The sequence below is a fragment of the Urocitellus parryii genome, chromosome 4, assembly GCF_045843805.1.
Source record: "Urocitellus parryii isolate mUroPar1 chromosome 4, mUroPar1.hap1, whole genome shotgun sequence".
NCBI classification, from domain to species: Eukaryota; Metazoa; Chordata; class Mammalia; order Rodentia; family Sciuridae; genus Urocitellus; species Urocitellus parryii.
The window spans coordinates 188,719,849-188,743,799 of NC_135534.1; the positions used below are offsets into that span (position 1 = coordinate 188,719,849).

At 37.8% G+C, this 23,951-nt stretch overlaps 1 protein-coding gene across 1 annotated transcript in view; it reads right to left on the reverse strand.

The window, feature by feature from the left end:
* Window positions 1–23,951, reverse strand: part of Svep1 (sushi, von Willebrand factor type A, EGF and pentraxin domain containing 1) — a 176,915-nt gene that overhangs the window by 49,108 nt on the left and 103,856 nt on the right. Inside the window, exons 19-31 of the mRNA XM_026391104.2 lie at window positions 22,261–22,422; window positions 21,804–21,895; window positions 20,116–20,212; window positions 18,246–18,359; window positions 16,271–16,384; window positions 15,319–15,520; window positions 11,936–12,093; window positions 10,881–11,082; window positions 8,941–9,116; window positions 4,889–5,013; window positions 3,793–3,916; window positions 2,826–2,996; window positions 167–340 (exon numbers count right to left, since the gene is read on the reverse strand). Of these exons, the coding sequence (XP_026246889.2) occupies window positions 167–340; window positions 2,826–2,996; window positions 3,793–3,916; window positions 4,889–5,013; window positions 8,941–9,116; window positions 10,881–11,082; window positions 11,936–12,093; window positions 15,319–15,520; window positions 16,271–16,384; window positions 18,246–18,359; window positions 20,116–20,212; window positions 21,804–21,895; window positions 22,261–22,422 (1,911 nt within the window). The remainder of the gene's footprint in view (window positions 1–166; window positions 341–2,825; window positions 2,997–3,792; window positions 3,917–4,888; window positions 5,014–8,940; window positions 9,117–10,880; window positions 11,083–11,935; window positions 12,094–15,318; window positions 15,521–16,270; window positions 16,385–18,245; window positions 18,360–20,115; window positions 20,213–21,803; window positions 21,896–22,260; window positions 22,423–23,951) is intronic.

A 23,951-nucleotide genomic window follows, 5' to 3' on the forward strand; every position in this document is an offset into this window, starting at 1 on the left:
TTGGCACCTCTCAGGACAGCTGCTTTGTAATTATGGCTTGCCCAGAGTTTCCTGGGATAAGATGAAGTTAACAAAGGCATGCCACTGGAGCCTCAGGAATTTGTGGTAGCTGTTTCTCAAGGGGATAGAATAAACCCACACCAGTAACTACCACCATTTATCTCACCAAGGCATGATGGTGAAATGCCATTCCAGCTTCCATTATCTGTACAGAACATCCTTGAATCACCCAACAAATAGTAGCCATTGTTGCACTGATAGGTTACTGTGCTGCCAGCATGGAAATCCTCAGCTGAATAAAAGCCATTCTCCAAGGGGGGAGGCACCCCACAGCTAATGCCTGGAATGTGACCAGAGAGCACACGACTATATTATGAGCACCATGCTAAAAGGACATCATATTTACATTAACCTAGTGCTATAGTATTTCAGTTGGATACAAATTTTCCATTGCACATAAACATTGGATTGAGAGTACTCCAGGAGCGGGAGCAGCCTGGACCCACATATGCATCCCTACCACATAGCACACTGCTCATGTGTAGGCATGCAATTTATTCATTCCAAAAATAATTATGGGGGCCAGGCATGCCTGTAATTTCAGTAACTCAGGAGGCTGAAGTAAGAGGATTGCAAATTCAAGACTGGCCTCAGCAATTCAGAGATGAGGCCTTAAGCAACTTAGTGAGACCCTGTCTATAAAACAAAAACAAAAATAAACAAACAAACAGAAAACAACAATCAAAAAACCAAAAAGACAAAAAGGGCTAGAGATGTAGTCAGAGACAGAGTATCCCTGGGTTCAATCCCCAGTACCACACACAAAAAAATATAATAAATAATTATGAAGGTCTACTACATTCTCCTATGTACCAGGGTTAAAGCAGTAAAACAAAGAGATGATACTTTTGCCCTGTGGAGTTTATTGTCCAGTGAGGTAGAATGTCAAGAAGGTAAACATATGCTCTGTCAGGTGGTGATGGCTGCTGTCCCCCACCTACAATAGCAGTCTTGCCTCTATCCAACACTCTCCTTTTGTATTGCCTTCTCATGATTTATTTTTCTAGCTCTTACCATTATTATTTACTATAAATAAATAATTGCATATTTTCTTGCTTATTTTTCTGCCTCTCTTACTAGAAATGTAAACTCCAGAAGATCAGGGATTTTGTCCCAACTACTGCATCTTCAGAACTTAGATCAGTGCCTGGTGTAGAGTAGGCACTTTAAAGACCATTGAATAAATGAATGGGTGATAAGTCAGCTTAAGAGACCTCCCTTGAAAAAACAAGGGGGAGAAATGAATTATAGTAGATGGGGTAGAGAGAGACGATGGGAGGGGAGGGGATGGGGGATAGTAGAGGATAGGAAAGGCAGCAGAATACAACAGACACTAGTATAGCAATATGTAAAACAGTGGATGCGTAACCGATGTGATGCTGCAATCTGTATACGGGGTAAAAATGGGAGTTCATAACCCACTTGAATCAAAGTGTGAAATATGATATGTCAAGAACTATGTAATGTTTTGAACAACCAACAATAAAAATTAAAAAAAAAGAGACCTCCCTTGGCCTCCAGCCTGCATGGTCTGTGTTTTCCTCAAACCCAGGTCCTTGTACAACCTGGAGGAATTCACAGGTTGTGTCCTTGGATGTTCATCACCACATCCCTTAAGGTGCCTGGCAGAGTTCCTCACGCAAAAGAAGGACTCAGTGAATATCTGCTGTATTAGCAACTGTCAAGTATTTAGGTTTTTTTTTTATTTTATTATTGTTCGTTCAAAACATTACATAGTTCTTAATACATCACATTACACGGTTTGATTCAAGTGGGTTATGAACTCCCACTTTTACCCCGTATACAGATTGCTGTATCACATCAGTTACCCTTCCATTGATTGACATATTGCCTTTCTAGTGTCTGATGTATTCTGCTGTCTGTCCTATTCTCTACTATAACCCCTCCCCTCCCCTCCCCTCCCCTCCCCTTTTCTCTCTCTACCCCTTCTACTGTAAATCATTTCTTCCAGTTGTATTATCTTGTCTTACCCCTCCTTTCCTCTTATATGTCATTTTGTATAACCCTGAGGATCGCCTTCCATTTCCATGCGATTTCCCTTCTCACTCCCTTTCCCTCCCACCTCTCATCCCTGTTTAATGTAAATCTTCTTCTCAAGCTCTTCGTCCCTACCCTGTCCTTGTTTACTCCCCTTATATCAAAGGAGTCATTTGGTATTTGTTTTTTAAAGATTGACTAGCTTCACTTAGCATAATCTGCTCTAATGCCATCCATTTCCCTCCAAATTCTATGATTTTGTCATTTTTTAATGCAGAGTAATACTCCATAGTGTATAAATGCCACATTTTTAATCCATTCATCTATTGAAGGGCATCTAGGCTGATTCCACAGTCTTGCTATCGTGAATTGAGCTGCTATGAACATCGATGTAGCAGTGTCCCTGTAGCATGCTCTTATTAGGTCTTTAGGGAATAGACCGAGAAGGGGAATAGCTGGGTCAAATGGTGGTTCCATTCCCAGCTTTCCAAGAAATCTCCATACTGCTTTCCAAATTGGCTGCACCAATTTGCAGTCCCACCAGCAATGAACAAGAGTGCCCTTTTCCCCACATCCTCTCCAGCACTTATTGTTGTTTGACTTCCTAATGGCTGCCAATCTTACTGGAGTGAGATGGTATCTTAGGGTAGTTTTGATTTGCATTTCTCTGTCAAGTATTTAGTTTTTCTCTAGAATTCCTGAAGGGTGTTTGCATAATTCCAATATTTTTTCAAGAGCCACTGTAGTGATCAACGAAGACAGCTTACGTTCACAGTGAGGGAGTGGTTGTGTCCATTGTCCTTGATTCAGACAGTACTGCACAGGATTCCCGACCATCTGGAAGCCTGGGTCACAGAACAGACTGACTTTGGAACCTGGCTTTAAATCTACTGATGCAGTTCGTAGATGAGGTACTGATCCTTCTAAAGGTGGACAGTCTAAGGGCAGAGAACACAGGTGCAGAGCTGGTTAGCAACACAGCAGCAGTGCCATCAAGTAAGATGTCCAAATCCTACTTTGTACCAACATGGAAGAGCCAGTCTACTGAGATTAGAACAAGTTACCACAGACCCTGGTCATCATCAAAGGTAACAGGAAAAATGAATTGAGTCAACAAACAATTTTCCCTATTTCAGTTGAATATTTTTTGGGGTGTTTTCTTATTTTATCTTTTAAAAATTCGTTCTAATTAGTTACACCAAACAATAGAATGCTGAATATTTTTAAAGGAAAAATGACATTTTAGTAATATTAATGAAATATTCTTATAAGTTATCAAAAGTCATGAATTCTAGACCCTTTTAAGAAACTCATTTAAATATTTTTAATTTTATGACACATCTTGATTATCCAGAGTTTGACTATCAGTGAGTGGAGGCCATATTTATTATATTTCTCCAAACTTCCCAGATAGCTGCTAGAAAATATAGAACAAAACCTTCTCAAATAGGAGCACAGAACTTTGGAGGGCATTTTAGACAAAGCAACTGTATTCCTCTTCTCATTCTAATCTTATTTCGCCTTTGCCAAATTTCCTTTCCAAGTAATTTGTATCTTGTTATACAGGATGTATTTCAACATTAGAAAAATCTTTTGGATGCACATAAGGTAAAGATGAATTACTAGTCAAAGAGTAGATTGACCACTATTTGAACAATTTGACCACTAGAGTATTCTGAATTGCCTCCGATGGCTATTAAACTCCAGGGTAATCAAGAGACAGCCAAGTCTCACCAGAACAGAAGATGCTCTTGGGATTGATCTTCACCTTTCCCACAATTCCCGACAAGAAATCAGGCCAGGCCAACACGTTTCCTCTGCTGAGTTCCTCTGGGCAGGAAGTAGCCAGGGATTTCACCTGAAAGTTTAAAAGTACATTTTTAAATAAAGACTTACTTTCCCACGGAGACAGAGTTATTTATTTATTTATTTTTTTTTAGTCCCATGAAAACCATTCACAGATTTTTGAAAGGTAGAGATAAAGGGAAACAGGCTTCTGCATGGTATGATTTCAGAAGCAAGAAGAAACTTCTCTTCCCTTTCTCCCACCATTCCCTCTCCAAATATTTCCCCTATTAGGCTTGTTGTTGTCTGAAAATTTCAAATCCTGTGTACGCGGTTTCTTGTCTAAAGCTTTGCAGTTTATTAAGGGGCTGCAGAGGTCCCCTGCCATTCTATGTCTTTGACCTCTGACAGAGTTGGAGAAACAGGCTTGGAGAAATTCTGCCACTATAATCGTGAATAAACATTTACCAAGCCCTAATGATAGGCCAAGCAATATCACAAACACACACTAGGTATTTTGTTCAATACTTTCGGAACTCTGCTCTATTATAGTTCTATTTGTTGACATTTTATGGATAAGAAACTGAAGCTCAGAGAGGTGGTAAACACACTCAAAATCATCCCAGTGAATTTGTGACAGAACTGGGATTTGAACCAGGCTGTTTGACTCCAGACAGATCACTTACTTATTTGTTACTCTCTAAGGATGATATTTCACAGTCTTATGTTTCTGCACGGTTAGTCGGAGAGATTTGAAGGATTTATTCTTTACAATAGTCTTTCTAGTTCTGAAATTGCAAGGTTTCACAAGATACTCATTTCCAATAAAATTTTAGAATATCACCAAGCAACTAAAAAGGATAATCACTGAAAATTATTATAGATAACTTCTGCCTAACTCAGGCCATAGCATCCAATGATATTGGTGATCAATTCTGGTAACCAAGCGCTCACAGTAAGATATGTCATCATTAGGCCGTTCCCATTTTTGCTGGGTTTGTACCTTTGCATCTCATTACTGTCATACACTGAAAATGGAATTGACCTGCTGTGGAGACAGAACATAGTCCCAGAGGTTGAGCTGGCTTATGGAGCCCACAAAAGATTCGGCTGGGCTGAATCCCTCGCCTTTTTTGTCTTGCTCTTGCCCAAGAACTAAGGCACCACCACCTAAAGAGAAAGAGAGAAAAACGGAGGAGAACTGGCTCGATGGTCTGTTACTTATAAAAAGCTGACTTTAGTCCTTTGAAAGTATAGTCAATACAAATGTCTGAGAGAAAACTATTGAATAGCAAGGATGGTGGAATGTGATAGACATCATTATAAAAGTACATGTATGAAGACACAAATTGGTGTCAACATACTTTATATACAACCAGAGATATGAAAAATTGTGCTGTATACATGTAATAAGAATTGTAATGCCTTCTGCTGCCATTTTTCAAAAAAAATAAATAAAACACATAACTCAGGATCATATCATATGTGATGTCTGAATTTCTAATTTTCTTCTCAAATATGTTCTCATTTCATGAGTTTCTATAGCTTTTTTATTTCTTATGAATGCACAAAAATCTCTTTGATTAATTAAATAGTAATTTGCTTAAGTATTTCAATAGTTACTTACTATAGGAGAGTAGAGTTGTTTCCAAGTTTGACATGAAAATAACACAGACATAAACATATTGACACATAAACATACACTCAGATGATTGATTATTTCTTTTAGATTGATTTCCTGTAGTTGAATTGCTAGTAAATTAGGAGATAGGAAGTAACAAATGAAGTGAGTTTTCTAAGACTTTTGAGGTAAATTTCTAAATTGCTTCTCAGAAAGTCTATCAATTTTCACGCCTGTCCACACTCTATACAAGTGCCCACCATGTTGAACCTGTACTAATTGTATTGTCACTGTGACAAGAAATTCAACAGAGATCTCAAAGTTGGTGTGTCTTAAACCAGATGCAGATTTATTCTCTTCTCCTTTCCCTAGAATTCTTATCTCAGTTAACAGACTCTTCCATAAACCTGGGCACCCAATTGAAGGCAGTCAGTTATTGGTATGTACTGAATTTTGTTGTTCCCCAAACTGGTATATTGAAGCACTACTCCCTGCTGTGATAGTATTTAGGAAGCAATTATGTTTAGATGAGATTGTGAGAAGGGGACCCTGTGATGGAATTGGTGCCCTTAGAGAAGGAACACCAGAGAATTTACTCTCTCTCCCTGCCACGTGGGGACACAGTGAGAGGATGGCTAGGGATAAACCTGGTAGACAGTCCTTGCCAGAAACAGACCATGACGGTACCCTGATCTCAGACCTACAGCTTTCAAAACTGTAAGGAAGTAAATTTGTTATTTAAACTACTATGGCACTTGTCAACGGCAACCTGAGTAGACTAAGGGCCACGAGAACTCTGCAATGACCGACCCATTCTTCCTGCTGTGGTCAGACAACCATCTTCTCAGGTGGTTGCTATAAGAGTTTTCTAGTTTTATTTTCCTGTTATTCAATCTACTTTTCAGCCTTCCATCAGAGCTTAATTAAAAAAAAAGACATAAAAGCTACTTTTAACCATATAAGAAATAGACCTATTATAAACATATCATGAAAGAATAGAGAATAAAAATCACCTGTAATCTCACTGCCCAGAGAAGAGATGGTTGAAACCAAGAACATACTACGTTATTCACAAATAGAAACCACTATCTCACTTCACTTGCTACTTCCTATCTCCTAATTTACTGAAGGAGAAAGTATATATTCCTGGAGGGACATAAGCAAGCTCACTATAGCCGATTTCCAGGTTACATCTTAGCTTCTTTCTCCACCATATCTTCTTTTCCTTCCCTGTTCACCAGCTCTATGAAATAGCCAACCTTGCCTTCTCACACAAAACCCCTTTGTGGGGCTGGGGTTGTGGCTCCATGGTAGAGCACTCACCTAGCATGTGGGAGGTGCTGGGTTCAATCCTCAGTACCACATAACATACATACATACATACATACATAAATAAAGGTGTTGTGTCCAACTACAACTAAAAAAATATTAAAAAGACAAAACAAAACTCATTGTGGCTCTTTGTCTCTATGCAGAGATCCTTCCATCTGAGCCACCTCTCCCCATCCTCCTGCCCAGCCACCTCTGACTCATCCTTACGACACAGGGTAGCCAAATCCAGCAGAAGCTTATGAGGCTGCTGCTGGTGTGCTGTCTACAATATCAGGCACCAGACTCACAGAGGTGTAGAAGTAGAGCTGAGAACTGTACTGGCCCTGGGAGTTTATAATTCTAAGAGAAAATACACAGACATTTTCCAGTTGAGTGTGCTTAATGAACAGTGCAAGTGCACAGATGATAGAAGAACCAAAAGAAGGGGTTCCATGAGGAAGGGCAGGGCTCAGGGAAGGCTTTCAGACTTGGACCTTGATGAGCAGTGAGAGTAATCTCATGCTGAACAAAGATATGAAGAGTCTCTAGGTAACGGAGTGAGTAAAATGCAAGAAAGAATAAAATAACACGGTGAGTCTGAGAGATACTGAGGATGTCCATTCACAACCCCTTGGTCTCTCTAGCACTTCCAGGTGCTTCTGTTTCTAAGGCACCTGCTACTTCCGTGGATGTGTACCAGCATGCCAATTTAAGATGAAAAGGCAGAGGGAGGATGAATAGGGCACAGCCACCAGCCAGAGGAGTTAGATTCTAGAAATGCACTTCAACTTTCATGAGCCTCTGTCTCCTTCATCTCTAATCTGGTAATAACTATTCCATTATCAAATTCAAAGGATCATCGGGAAACCATTGAACAAATCTGTGTAACAGGATTCTTTGTTTAAAAAGGTAATTAGGCATGAGTAGTATTACAAAGAAGTTTTGGTTTTAATATTGGGTTCCTGTTCAAATATATTTTACAAAGAGGCAGCTGGCAACAGAATAATGTATTTTAAATTTATCAAGAGTGCTTTCACTACAATCATATTAAAATATTGCCCTACTCTTGTGATCATGTGATTTTCAAAAGCAGCTTCGGTATCGATCGACTTCCCAATACTGTCACTCTGCAATGATGTGTCTGATGTTCTCAGTTGGTCTCTATTTCCCTTCTCCTAGCTTCCAAATTAACCTTTCTAATCCATTCTTTACAAATCATCTCCACTACCTAAATCCAGCACACCTTGTGAGCTTTCTTCTCTCTCCTCTCCTCAGAAAAAAAAAAAAATGTGTATGTTCCCTTCTATAGCTAGAGCTTCCCCTGGGCTGTAGTTTCTGCAGCCTCAGCACACAGAAGCTCCTGGTGACTGGACTGGTTCTTTTTTTATTTTTAAATATTTTTGTTTGTTTGTTTTTAGTTGTAGTTGGACACAATATCTTTATTTAATTAATTAATTTATTTTTATGTGCTGCTGAGGATTGAACCCAGTGCCTTGCACATGCAAGGCGAGTGCTGTACCGCTGAGCCACAACCCCAGCCCTGGACTGGTTCTTGACAGACGCTCAGCATGAGTGGATACACTGAAGTGTCACCCATCTCCTCAACTACTCCAGCATCATTCAAGGGAGAGCTGCATTCTCCCTTGTTTTCCATTTATCCTAAGTTTGTCTCCCCGGAGAAGAGCAGAAAATGCTTTTTATTGCTGTTGTTTGCTGTCTGGCTAGAGATCCCTTTGCTCTTTAGGGGCTTTCCCACATGCCCTCTTGCTTCATTCTGACCATTCCAGGAACTGCCTGAGCTGCCCTTCCTTTCATTTACTGCAGCTGTCTTAAAACCCATCTGTGACTTCCCATTGATTTTGAGATGAAAACCTCAATCCTTTACCTGCTCTATAAGACTTTACATGATTTGGCCATAACCTCCTGCTCCAACCTCCTTCCTTCTTTCAGTCCGCATTCCAGACATATCAAGTTCTTTTAGGTCTTTCATTAGCTCATGGCTATTCCAGTCTGGATGGTCAAGGAGTAGTCAGTCAACAAGAGAGAGAACTGTGGGTCTTTGTATGAAAACAAGGGCAATACAGCTAGCAAACTTGGTGCCCATTGAAGCACCACCAACCACCTCTGTAGTCCAACAGAATTCTATTCATTTTGCAAAGACATACCAGGTATCGCTGTGCCAACAGAGAGGCCAGTACCGCTGTCCGATAATTTCCCATCAATATAGACTTTCCAGGCTCCACGGGCACTTGTCCAAGTGATTGTAATATGATGCCAACTGCCGTCATTCACTGAGGGACAGTTTGTTATCTTTTCCTTGCCATTCACATAAAGGACCCAGCTGTGGAGAGAGAGATTCCAGGGAACACAGCCATTAGTCATATGTTGTAATTCTTTCTGTGGGACCATTTTCCTTTTTTCTTTGTGGGTAAAGTACTTTGTGTAAAATCATTAGTGCTTTTTCTCCATTTGGTCATATTCCATAGAGGCAGATTTGATTTACTAATTACACTTATTCATAGCTCTTGGAAATTTTATGTCCTTAAACACTGAAGGGGTAGGAAAAAGTCCAAGAGAATCGTCCAATTTGAGACAATTCACCATCTGGCTATTTTGGAGAGAGAGTCAAGAAGGGAAGAAGTAAAATTTGTGCAAATGCTAGGCTGATATCCTTCTGCTAGAACGTTCATTCCCTAAGACCAAAAATGCATTTCAGCTATTCTAGAGAAGGCAGGCTAGCACTACCAATATGGTCTGAGTATTTATGTTCCTTCAAAATTTATACGTTGAGGACTAATCACCAATGTGATGGTACTAGAAGGTGGGAACAAAGAGAGGTACTTATGTCACCAGGACAGGAACCTCATCAATGGCATCATTGCCCTGATAAAAGAGGTCCCCATGAACCTCCTTGATGCTTCACCATCTGGGGACACAGCAAGAACATGAATCAGAAAGTGAGTCCTCACCATTCCAATTCTGCCAGTGTCTTGATTTTGGACTTCTCAGCCTCCAGAACTGTGATACACATTTCTGCTGTTTATGAGCCACCCTCAACTGTGAAACTAGGACATTTTGTTATATCAGCTCAAATGGACTAAGACAGTTGCCAAAATAGTTGCATGGTACATAAAGTACATCGATTCAAGGAAAAGAATATTTGGAACTGAATGAGAGTGGCCACTGAAAGAGGTTTCCAACAATCGCATCACTCGGAGAACTTCAAGATAACAAACAGTTTAAAGTGAAAGAATTTCAAAATCAAATGGAGAAAAATGACATGTAAAGTTGATAAGGAAGATAAACATTAATTGAATAGCTCTTCCAGAATCTTCTCAAACCCCATACAAAGATGTTCATGGAAAAGTAATGTTTTTGCAATATTAATTGCTTTCGTTCTGCATTTTCAATTTTCCTTTCCCTACTCAAGTAGGAAACAAGTTCTCTCTTTATGTATGTTTTGCTTTAAGGGAGGATTTTTGTAAACTTTTTGATTTTTTTTTGAAAGCCCAAATTCCATAAGAAGAATAGTGTCTGAAGATGGGGAGATTTCCATCAGAGTAGTGGGACTCCCTGAATTGAAGAGAGGATTGAGAGCTAAGTAGGTCTCTGGGGTCTACAACCTGCCCATTAGGAGGCCAACAATGTGGGTGTACCAGTGGGAAGTGCCAAGTGGTGCACTACAGTCTATCCACATCGAAGGCTAGACTTGAAGCCTTGCTAAGGACTGTGGAAAAGAGCAGTGGTCCTACAGGGCCCCTAGAGGCTGAGCCAGTGGACAGCTCAACAATAAAAAGTATGAACGGTGGACCAATGATGAAGGTCCTGCCTGGGTCTGTGGCTCTTAAGCAAAACTCTGAGTGTAACTGAAGCAACTTTCCTGACAATGCAGAGGGAATTACATTGAATTTAACTTATCCTGAAGAAATAAAGAAGTTTCACCTTGTGCTGAGCTTGTAGACTGGTTCATAATATACCTGTCTCTCATGAATCCATAATGCACCTCATTCTCCCTGTTTCCCCAGCCACCACCCCAATGTCACTTCTGAATTATCAGGTGCCAGGATGAGGTCCTGTGCACCTCCATCCTCACTCTTCTGCTTACCCATTGTAATCGGTCAGGAGGAAGGTATTGTCGCTGTCATCCTCTAGTGCGTATGAGATTGGTGTTCCATAGTTAATGCTGTCAGAGGATTTCATCCAGAATGCGCAGGTTACAGCATGGAGAGTAGGAAGCACGCCATCGAGCATGACGTACCCATAGATGCCAGAAACTTCAAAATCCAGATTGAAACCTGTAGGCTGTTCTGAAACAAATAAGAAAGTGCAGACTGTGGCACCGGGGAGGCACTTCCAGTAGTCTAATGTAAGCAGCAGGCAAGCAGTGCTATTGCCCAAGAAACCAATTTTCAGTAAATACAATTACTTGAGAAGCATTTTCAGAATTACATATAGATTATTTACAAAATAATGTTTTGTAATATTTACATAGCACACCCCTTTGAAAAAGATAACCAGTGTGCATATAAAAGATTGGAAGAGCACTCAATTGTGAAAGAGAGCAGAGAAATACAGAGCCACTGGCAGGAGAGATGGAATTGGAGTGTTAGTAAAGCCAAGAGATACTAAAGCATGTTTGTGTTCAGAGGAGAATGACTCAGTGGAGAGGAAGTGATTGATGTTGCAGGAAGGAAGCAGGGGTAACTGCAAGGGCAATAGCCTGCCCTATGCAGAGCTCTGGTTTTACTCTATTTCATGGGCAATTCTGCAAAACCTATTCAATAAAATCAAAGTCCTGCAGCTAAAAGATGCCTGTCTCCTGAGAAAGCAGTTTAGCGTTGGCCTATGATTCCCAAACATGTCCACAGGCTCACACTTTCAAAGTCAAATGGCCTATGGAAGTGTACTTTCTAGAGACATGGAAGAGTTCTGCCAAATTCAGCTGGCTCTATTTCCCCTCTCTCCATTTCTAAGCTTCAATTTCCTCATCTGTGCTGTTGGGGACATTAATCATAGTACCTAGTTTATTGGATGGATGTGAAGATTAAATAAATATAAAGTTTTTGGCATGTATGCAGTACATATTATAAGCAAAAATGGATATTGTTATTATATTGCTACTTTTAGTATTATTATTGATAACATAGAGTTCATATATACCTGTTTCACATCTTTTGCCTGAAAATCCTGGCTGGCACTTACAACTGTATGAGTTTAATCCGTCCACACAGGTGGCCTGATTTCTACATGGGTTAGACTGACATTCATTGATGTTCAGTTCACAGTGTGGCCCTGTGAAGCCTGCGGCACACTGGCACCTGAAAGAAAATGAAAAGTTATAACAACTGGAACAGTTGCAGAAAAAAATTAGAAGGAATCTCCAGTTTATGATCACCTTGTTTCAGAAGGCTTTGAAAACTGAAATGCGGAAACATGTTCTCACATCCAAACAGTGCTTTGTTAGTTGCTTTTCCCAGTTCATCAGATGAAAATCTATTTGGGATGACATATACTAGGAAGTTTGTAGTGGCAGAAATAAAGTGGAAAGTAGTGCCAGTCCAGGTGGGATATTATTTATACATTTTTAATTCTCTCCCATAGATGTTCTTGGAAAAGTATGAAAAGTTCTGCTGTTGTTCTAAAGCCTTTCTATATATTAAGCCAATCTTTATAACAATGAGTAACATATGAATTAGGCTGTCACTAGAGAGGTTAAGTAATTTATCCAAGTCCTCTTGTTTTCTATTGATTTTTTTTTCAAAAAAATAAATGACAGAAGAATGCATTATAATTCTTATTATAGGTATACAGCACAATTTTTCATATCTCTGTATACAAAGTATGTTGACACCCAATTCTGTCTTCATACATGTACTTTGGATGATGACGTCCATCACATTCCACCATCCTTGCTAATCCCCTGCCCCCTCCCTACTCCTCCCAACCCTTTGCCCTATCTAGAATTCATCAATTCCTCTCATGCTGTCCTTCCCTACCCCACTTATGAGTCAGCCTCCTTATATCAGAGAAAACATTCGGCATTTGTTTGTTTTTGTTTTTTGTTTTTTGGATTGGCTAATTTCGCATTATCTTCTCTAACTCCATCCATTTACCTGCAAATGCCATGATTTTATTCTCTTTTATTGCTGAGTAAAATTCCATTGTGTATATATGCCACATTTTTTTTAATCCATTCATTCACTGAAGGCCATCTAGGTTGGCTCTACAGTTTAGCTATTGTGAATTGTGCTGCTATAAACATTGATGTGGCTGTGTCCCTGTAGTATGCTGTTTTTAAGTCTTTTGGGTAAACCTGTTCTTAGTTTCTATGGAATGCAGCAAATCATTTAAATCCACCAGAATGGAAAATAGATCTGAGGATGCTAAATGTTAACAAGGTTGTCATGAATTAGGAAATCTCATAGAGTGAGCACAGTGACAATTTGACAATGCCAAGAAGAGTCAAGTTTCCCAGGTCCTCTGTATCCATTTCTTGTCATCTACTCTGGGAGATTATTGCAGAAGATGCACAAGAACCTGTATAATATATGCTCATAGCAGTGCCATTCTAAATGTCTCTGAAAAGGAGAATTGGAAAGCGAGTCATGGTATTATCATGGGTCAAGAGAGTAAGCAGCAGCTAAAACAAATGAACCAAAGGTGGAATGGATCCACCCTGACAATACTTGAAAACAACCTTGATTGAAAAAAAAAATTGGAAGAGGATACAGTATGATCCTACTTATGTAACATGCAAATCTATACTATGTATTGTTTTTCAGAAGTCATATGTGTACTAATTCATAAACCCTGAAAGGCACAAGATTCATACCAACTTCAGGACCATGGTCACCACTGAGGAAGGAGAACGTGTGTTTGTGCAGGTGTACATGTGTGCACATGCATATTAGAGGGAATTCACCTTAAGAACTTGTTTCTTTAAAGAATGTGAATCAAACACAGGCAAATATTAAGGTTTGATAATCACAGGGATGAGTGCATGAGTTTCATTATTCCTTGTAATTTTCTGTATGACTAAAACATTTTGTAATTAAAGAGGACATAGCATTAGTATATTCATAGGGACACTTCTGTGATATTGATGGAAAAATGATTAATGGGAATAAATGGTATTGGGGAGTTTAAAGGGATATCTCAGTTGGAACTGGGGGATCTTTACCAGGTTTCTGCACTTGATAAATCTGTTTGATCTACCCATGTTTGATACAATCAGACATTAGGAAAGTTCCTCTTCTCCTTTTCTATTGTTAGGATTTAAATGAATTTGATGTTCATCCATTGTTTGAACCCTGGAGAGAATTTGGAACTGTGGCCCATCAGAAAGTGCTAAACACCAGAAAATGCAAAGCACTCAAGAGATAAAGAAAACAAACAGTAAAAAGTTTCAAGAGAACACCACATGGATGAGACCTCATTTCCACATAGAGGGTAGAAGTCTCATGGACAGAATTTCCTCTCTGTTTCTTCTGCATAGTGCTATTGGCTGTTTATGAGAGGATGCTAACTGATGGGGGCTGACTTGGAAGGGGACTGTGAAATGTCACAACGGAGGTAGACTTTTTTTTTTTTTTTTTTTTTTGGTACCAGGTATTGCCTCAGGGAGACAAAGTCTTTCCCTCAAACCTCACTCAACCACTGAGCCACATCCCCAGCCCTATTTTGTATTTTATTTAGAGACAGGGTCTCACTGAGTTGCTTAGCACCTCACTTTTGCTGAGGCTGGCTTTGAACTCAAGATCCTCCTGCCTCAGTCTCCAGAGCTGCTGGGACCACTGCGCCTGGATGACATTATTATTTTTTCTTTTTTTAACTATTGTAAATGAATAGAACCAGCAGCATCTTTGCAAGCAAGAGAACTCTGTCTTTTGTACTGCAGGAGTGCTGTCTTCTGGGTTGAGATAGGGCAGTCTTGGTAAGGATGATGGGGGGGTTTGGTTTTCAAACTATATTCTACTGGCACCCTAAGAGCTGCTTCAGGAAGACAAAGTCTTTCAAACTTCACCATTTTCTACCACTACAGCTTATCTTTTATTATTTTATTTAGACTCAGATTTCTTTTGAATAATGTTTTTAAACTACATGCTTGAAAATCATGGATATAGATAGACACTAAAAAGCATAATCACAAAATCCATTTTGATTTTACCTAGTGTAAAAAAATTCAGCTAAAACATAAAACATTAAAAAATACGGGTTTTGTCTAGTGCGATTGTACACTGAAATTCTATTTCCTTTCATCCTTTATGACTTTATAGATAGAGAGCAGGGGTTCCCAAACCTAGCTGCATCCAAATCATTGGGAAATGTAGAACATAACAGGTTGTCCGTTTTAAACTTAGAGGCTGTCCCCTGGGTTCAGTATAGCTTGTCCTCAGGTGGTGGGAAGATTATATTATAGCCAATCCTTGGGCCAGCATTTCAGAATGGCTGACTTGGGACTCACAGTCATACTCCATAAAGACTACAGAATGACCAAAGAGTAAAGAAAATAAACAGTAAAAAGTCCAGACTTGGCCTTTTACCTGAAGCTATTGGCTCCATCCTTACAAGTGGCTCCATTCTGGCATGGTTGACTGAGACACTCATCGATGTTTTTTTCACAGCGGGTACCCGAAAATCCAGGCAGGCATACGCACTCGAACCTCCCAACTTGGTCTTCACAGGCTCCATTATTTAAGCATGGGCTTGACTGGCATTCATTGACTTCTGTCTCACAGTGCAGGCCTGGGACAGATGAGGAAGAGAAAGAGCCCAGATGGTTACTCCCTGGGATCACTCGGTTACATTTTTGGGAGGATCCACTTCTGAAGGTCTAGAATGAAGGCCACAGAGCCACTGGCCAATCATGGGTTGGAGATCTATTTTGTCATGAACTCTGGCTTTTGTGAGTCATTTTAGGACTCTGAATTTTTGATAATTCTCTCTTTTTATCTTCTTTCTGAAACTAAGGTTAATAATGGACATCCAATGGAGATAATGTAAAAAAATTAAATTAATACATTTAGTTCAAAAATTGTCTCTGTTTCTTTGACTTTGCCTCTATCCTTCCCTGGCCATTTTCTTTCTTGGAATTCTTCCTCATCAGTTAAGTATATATGTATTTAACCATATTATTTAGTGTTCATCTGTGATATCCATTTCCCAATTGTATTATGTTGTATATATTAGTGTCCATTTGTAAATATTTACATGATTTATTTCCAGTTCCCTCTTGAAAGTTTGTCTTAGTATAAACACACACACACACTCACACACACAAAAAAATAAACATATTCCTTTTTTTCTGAACTGTTTGAGAGTAAATTGCAAACTTGATTCAGTGTATATTTCCTCAAAAGTGAGGACTTTCTCTTATATCATTACAGTATACTCATAAAATCTGAAAATAACTTTTATATATTATGTTAGTAAATGCATTAATTTTTATTGTTTACAGGATCTTAAGATAATGGAGGATGAATGGGAACATCTTACCAACATATCCTTTTGCACAGGTGCAGCGATAGCCATCTAACTCATCAATGCAGGTTCCTTTATTTAAACAAGGATTGGAGTTACACTCATTTATATTTTCTTCACATAGTTGACCTGCAAAAAATGATACAATCTTTGAGCTGGGGAAAACCTGAAAGGACATTAAAACTAATAGTTTTCAAGCAAGTTGGTGAGGTACAAGAATTGGGCAAGTGGGAATTATTGCTAATAAGCTTGTAAAACATTTTTTTTCTTTGCCAAGTATGTTGAAATGCAAACTAACATGTAGAAATGGAGACCCAATGAGGTCTGTGACATTTCCAAGGACAGGTACAGAAATGAACCCAGAATCATAAATCTTCAAGTTCAAGACTCTGGTTTGAAGAATTTAGGATGATTAACTTTACAATACATGGAACTACATATCTAAAACATTTATATATCTTATAACATGAAAGTGTGCTAAGAGAAAATTTTACCAATAAAAATCAGTTTTTGAGAAGAGTGAATCTAAAAAAATCTGCACATTCATGCAGACCATAATGAGTACTTTATATTTTTTACAGTAAATCCACACAATAAATTTAATGTTTAATAAACAGCACATACATTTAGGATACAGTATATATATATGTGTGTATACACACACATATATTTACATGTATATGTATTTAGAAGATTGACTCTATTTTTCTCATAGTACATGTCTGCACTCTGGCCACAAGACTTTTTTTTTCTTTTAAATAAGGATTCAACCGTACAGCTCACTCACCTGAGATTTGGAATTTTAGGTAAAGAAATATATAACAGAATTGCATCATTTAATACCATATGTTGAGATGAAACCGTACAAACATAGCCCAGAGAGTAGGAGGGAGTACAGGAAAGAAAATGTGCATGAATTTCAAATACAGAAAATAGACGAGTTGGTAAAAATAATTACTACCATAAATTAGAGTGCTTTTTCATTTCTTCATAAAAGTTATTTTTAGATTATAAAGTTATTAGATGTAGTTTCTTGGAAATGTTTTAAAAATTTTATGGAACTTAACTAAAGTATAGAAAATTAATTACATGCCCACCTTAATTAAAATATATATTCAGATATGTTTTTAGTATAGTAACAATTTTATGAGTAAGGTAGAGTACTAGAGGGTTAGATTATTTCAGTGCACTCCATAACAATGTATTGTACATTCTATTTGATGAGGCTATATTATTAATATAATAATTTTAATGCGATTGAACAGGGAATTGAACTATTTTGTGGGGAAGGGAATTGGAAGCTTCAACTCTGATTTAACTAAGGTACATGCATGTAACATATGCATTCCACAAGACTGGGATCCTAATTGGAAATAAGATATAGTCTATGTTTGTATAAATTTATCAAAAACAGATTCTACTGTCACTTATAGCTACAAATAAAAATAAAAAAATTTACGCACTCATTTAAGTTAAATGGAAAGACAGATTGGTCCATAATAATGCAAGTGCCCAAAGTCCAGCTAGTAATTATTCTACCCACACACATTCAAATGTGCACACAGACATGACACCCAGAAATAACATACACTACATAAATTCAGTAAAGTACTAGTGAGGAGCTACAGAAGGACCCTTTATGTGTCTTTATATATTTTCTCTCATTTCCTGACTTCCAGTTTTACATATGCAAACCAGGTTCAGAGAAGTTAAGCAACTCATTCAAGGTTACCCATCTAGTTGGCAAAGATGGGACCGGGTTTGCCTATTTTATAAACTTTGAGCAATCTCAGACTGTTAAATAGATCTCTTCTTCTTCTTATATAACAGCATAATGAAAACACTTTCTCACTGTCTATCAAGAATAGAAAATATTCCTATTCAGTGTATTTTTACCTTATTAATATATCTGAATAATACATTTTAACTCAGTGATGAAATATTAATGATACCAAGGTTTATACTGCAAAAACAAGGACGTTTCTCTTACCTGTGTAACCTGATGCACACTCGCAAATGAATTCTCCAACTTGGTCTTTACAAATTCCATTGTTTTGGCAAGGCAGTGAGCTGCATTCATCGATGTCTGTTTCACACTTTAAACCTAAAATGTAAACCAAACACTGAAGGACAATCAAGGAGAGGGATTAACAGAAACAGAACCATGATCAGTTAAAACTTACCATCTTAATAATCTAAGTTTATGAGGGGTTAGTGGTGAAGAGAGGACTACCTTCTAGTTAAGTATTCAAGGGAAGCACTACTTTTTTCTAAACATATTTAAGATACCTTGTACATAGAAGATAGCAAAAGATTCCAAATCAGAAGGGTGTTCGGGGAAGGGAGGAGGGAAAACTTAAGAAGTATAAACTAGAGCCAGGATTTATGTTAATTTCAAAGTGAGAAATATGAAGTCCTGTGTACTTGCTACCAAGGTCACCTTGCTAAGGGGTGAAGATGGAGCTAAATCCTGTCAGACCTCAGCTCACATGCCAGACACTGGAGAGTGGGCTACATTTTCCTTTAGGGTACACACAGGCTTTCTATGGGCTACCTCTCCAGTTGGAAACCCATGCTCTTCCTCTACACCAAGGAGTCTCCAAGTATGAGCATCAGCATTATCTGGGAATATAACAGAAATGCTAATTCTCTAACTATACCCCACATCTACTGAACCAGAAATTCCAGGACTGCTAGAACCTCTAGGGTTTTAGCAAGCCTACCAGATAATTCTGGTGCATATTAATATTTGAGAACCACCTCTCTCAATCACCACTTATTTACAAAAGTCTCAAACAAGATTTATTATTTCCTATGGAATATGAGGACAAAAAATTGTTTTTCTTGGTACTGGGAATTGAAATCAGGAATGCTTCACTACTGAGTTATACCTCCAGCCCTTTTTTTGGTTTGTTTGTTTTAAGACAAAGTCTCACTAAGTTGCCTAGGCTAGCCTTGAGTTTTTAATCCTCCTAACTCAGCCTCCCAAGTTACTGGGATTAGAGGTATGCCTCACTATATCAGGCCAGGCCAACAATTTTTTATAAAACTTCACCCTCTTCTAAGCTTGCTGTAATAAGTGGAATGCCAATGTTTTTGTTAGCTCTTGATTCTATTTTGTTTTCTAACTTTTCTTTGCTACTTTGTGGTGAATCCTTTTATTTAAACACCATTTTTTTCTCATTAAAAAATTTTCAAGTTCGTTGCACATTTTTTTTTAATGCAGAAAACTCTTGAAGAAAACAGGGAATTATTTCAAATTATTTGTCATTTTAAGGTATAATTCCTTTCCCCTTAAACAGTATCTTTCTGGACTCGGCTGTAATTTGAACCAAAATGCAAGAAAACATAATTCTTATAGAATTCCTATATAATCAGGTCCAAAGGCATATTGTTTTTCTAAGCACAGCTTCCAGAAAGACAGAACCAAAGCAACAAATCATGGTCATTTACGAGAACTTCTACCACTAGTTTGTAACACATGAAACTAGGAGTTTGTTTGAAAATAATTATGTGGACAATCTGTTCTACGTTGAGTGTCACAGATTTAATTTGCGTTAGAATGAAACCCTTGGACACAGCTTCTGGGATTGTGTTCCAATTTAAATCATGAGTTATGATGTGAATTTTTCATTGAGAAGATAATTCCTTATTCTTCTTCCAAACTGTGCAAAGAAAACTAATTTGCAGGGTATGTATACTTTTGGCACTTATTGATTTACCTCATTTGACCAATTTTATTTTTGTTCTGATATGTCTAATGTATCTTACACAATATATATTTAATAGTCAAAGTTTGATTCTATAGGACACACTGATTTCACATAAAACATACTAAAATTTGCCTTCTTCTACATTACCTGTGTACCCAGGTGGACAGAGACAAACGTAACCATGTCCAAGTTGTTGGCAGGTTCCACTGTTGTGGCAAGGGTTTAGAAAGCATTCATGGAAAACCTACCAAATGGAAAAGAAATCTATCAGAGACAAAACCTTCTCTCTGTTCATTTCAGAGCAATCCTGACTTGGGAATCAGAAGGTTGCAACACAGATGACTGGTTCCTACTTCAGGTGAGTTCACTCAAGCTAGCTGGACCGTTGCCTGAATAATGTTGATGTATAGGCATGTGTATCCTGCATAAACAATATTTTTATTCTTCTTTGGTTGGCACCAGGGATAGAACTTAGAAGCACTTAACCACTGAACCACATTTTCAGCCCTTTTTTATATTTTATATAGAGACCGGGTCTCACTGAGTTGCTTAGGGCCTCGCTAAGTTACTGAGGCTGGATTTGAACTTGAAATCCTCCTGCCTCAGCTTCCTGAGCTGCTGGTATTACAAGTGTGTGCCACTGTGCCTGGCTCAATATTTTTATTCTTGAATGATGTTCTGGTAAGCCCAGACAATCAGTGTCCCTAAATGCTGGCTACACATTAGAATCCATTTGAAATGTTCTTTAAATACATGAAAGACAGACCACCAACACAAGCCAGCTAAATCAGAATCTCTGGGAGTGCTATCTCTATGTTATTATAAGTGCTATCTCTATGTTTTAAAAGTTGGCCAGCAGATTCTATTATGCCTCTGGGTTTGATAGTCCCTAATTTAGGGGTTCCTGCAAATTTCAGTGTTCAATAGGCTTAGCTTCATTTTTTTAAAAAATCTTTTTAGTTGTCGATGGACACAATATCTTTATTTTATTTATTTATTTTTATGTGGTGCTGAGGATCGAACCCAGTGTCTCACACATGCCAGGCACTCTACCAATGAGGCACAAACCCAGCCCTAGGTTTAGCTTTTAAAATGACTTACAAAACCTTAACAAGTCATGTTTGGACTAGGCTGTGGGAAGTTGAAATAAGGAATATATTCTGTTATCCAAAAAAACCAAATGTCAAGGAACTCATGACATTGGGCAAGGTGAATTGAGAGTTATGGCAGAATCTACTAAAGCAACCAGATTTAACAAATATGGAAAACAATTGGTTTAGTTATGCTCACGAGTTATGTTTCTTAATTGTTTAAACTCACATCTTATTCCAAGAAATGTTTTTTTTTGTCGCAAAAATATGTAAATAGTTTTTCATGAAAGTTGAGTAATTCTTCCCGTCTTTCAGAAAAGACATTTGGCTAAACCATACGCCCCTTTTCAAAAGATGGGCTCTGCTTGTGGCCAGTGTTAATTCTTAGTGAATCAGGAGACTCCCACATCTACACATTCTTGAGCAGACATTGCTGGGGAAGAACTCCCATTTTTGGTACTTAGGACATCTAATATTTCACTTTTTGAAAGTTCTTATTGAGAGTCATGAGTAAATGCAATCATTCATTTTACCCCCGTGGTTTCCCTCTCTGTGACATGTAAAAAGACAAATTATTTTCCAAGCATTCCACTACAGAACATTTTATATGTAGAAAATGGACTTGCTGAATGAAATTAACCAAATTATATTGTACTCATGTAAGACTTTGAAAGAAATTCCACCATTATATAGAATCGTGATCCACTGATAAAAATTTTAAGAAAGAAAAGCAAATGGACTTGCCTGACTGCTGACTTCATACTTCTTTTGGATGTGTCCAGGAGAGGTCAGATGCACTGTGCTTTCCTCTGCAGCTGAGAAAGTTGAACTAAAACCTAATAAAATTAACAGGAAAACATTAGAAAAAGATGTCAGTGTGTGGTAGATGTCGCCAATAAGTAAACTCTATCTAAACACTCTGGTTAAGATTCTGGTTGTCAGAAGAGGAAACAGGAGAGTCTGGAGATAGATACATGTCATTAAATCCTAGACTCTTGGACATTTGGACGGTACCAAGTTCAACATTTCCAAAATGACTCTTTGAGCCATTGTTATCAAAAGCTCTTAAAGAGACAATTTAACAACTCTAGACACCCCGATTTACTGAAAATAGTGATATTCAGGATGGACGCAACCACAGAGACAAATAAAAGCAAGTCTCCAACATGAGATTTGTAAGAAAAGGAGTATCACAACTTACTTGAACAATCTGTGATAGATCTGGCACCAGTGATAGTTGTAGTTCCATAAAAAGGACAAGACAGGCAAAAAGATTTCCCTGAATCAGGTTGGTAATAGTCTCGAGGGCATGGATAACAGGGCATTAACCCAGAACGAGAGAATTCGCCCACTGGACAAGGTACTGCAAAAGAAAAACAAGCCATTTGTGCATACAGAACCGCACACTCTACGTTTAAAAGAACTGCTTTACTTTGTGTTGTAAGAAAGCTACTGAAATACTATACTAATATAAGCCCTTCACATTTTAATACCCACATCATCTTGCCACCCAAGAGAAAGAGCTTGCTTTGTTTCCTCCTGTCTTTAATAACACTCATTCACTCAATAAAGATTAGAATTGGTCATGGGATAGTGTATTCTGGTTTTTCCACTTATCATTATATTGCAAACTTTTTCCAAATCATTCCCTAGACATTAAATAATTTCGCATCCGTTTGACAGACCATAATTGATCTAACATTTCCTTCACTATTGGACATTAGATTTGTTTTCAGTTGTTTGTGATAATAAATAATGTTGAAATTTCCTACATAAATATTTGTGTATAGTCCTGATTATTTCCTTGGGATAGCAGTTGAACTTCAGTAGTTGAATTTGAATAGCTGAATTTGAGGAGCTAAATAGTTGGGCCTAAAAATATTTAAAACAAAACAAAACAAACCCCCCCCCAAAAACTAAAGCTATTGATGTGTAACGCCAAATCATTTTAGAAAAAGAGGTTCCAACTTACACTTGCATCAGCAATATATGAAATTGCTCTTCACACTGAATGTTTGTTAGCATTGATAGTGATTATTTAAATTTCCTTTTCAATTTGGAGGTGGAAATGGAATTGCACTACACCTTGCTGATAAATGAAGTTGCTCTTGTTAAATACTTAATGTAAATTGTACTTCTCCATATAGTTGTCTATTATTTATTTCGGGGGGGGGTGTATTTTGTGGTTATTTTGTATATATTATTTTTATATATTGTTCAACCTAAGCCTGATTTTTAACTTCATCTGGAGGGCCAAAAATAGTCTTTCCTTTTCCTATGGGTATGTTAACAACAGCAACAAACTGGTGGGATTTATTCCTCATGCAAAAATTATTTTTTAAAAATGCAAAATTTCTGACTCTTGAGTTTGTAGGCATAAACCAAAGACTCTTTAATGACTTAAGAAGTAGGTCATTAAAAAATGAAAGGTCACTTAAAAATGTAAAATGCCTAAAGAATATATTACTTTACCATAGTAATACACTTACATATAATTGCATATTTATTAATAATGTTTTATGTCCCATATGCTAAAAAAATGCCAAAAGTGACATCTAAGCAAAAAAGTAAGCTGTACAACATGCTTATAAAAACAAATCAATACAAAGACATTAAAAGGAAAAGGGCTAAAAAGACACACAGAAGAAAGGGAGGAAGAAAGGAAAAGAAAAAGGAGAGGAAATCTAAGAAGAAATACTTGCGGGACCATTTTAGAACTCATGAATATTTAAATTTAAAGTAAAACAGTGTTTATCCAGCACCACAGGGGTGTTGAGGTTTGTTATTCTCAGATCTCAGGAATGATAGGCAAACTGTGGTTAAATTTGTGCTAAGACTATTAGGAGAAATGGAGGCAGTTACCAGAACTTTAGAGACTTTCTGGGAATTATA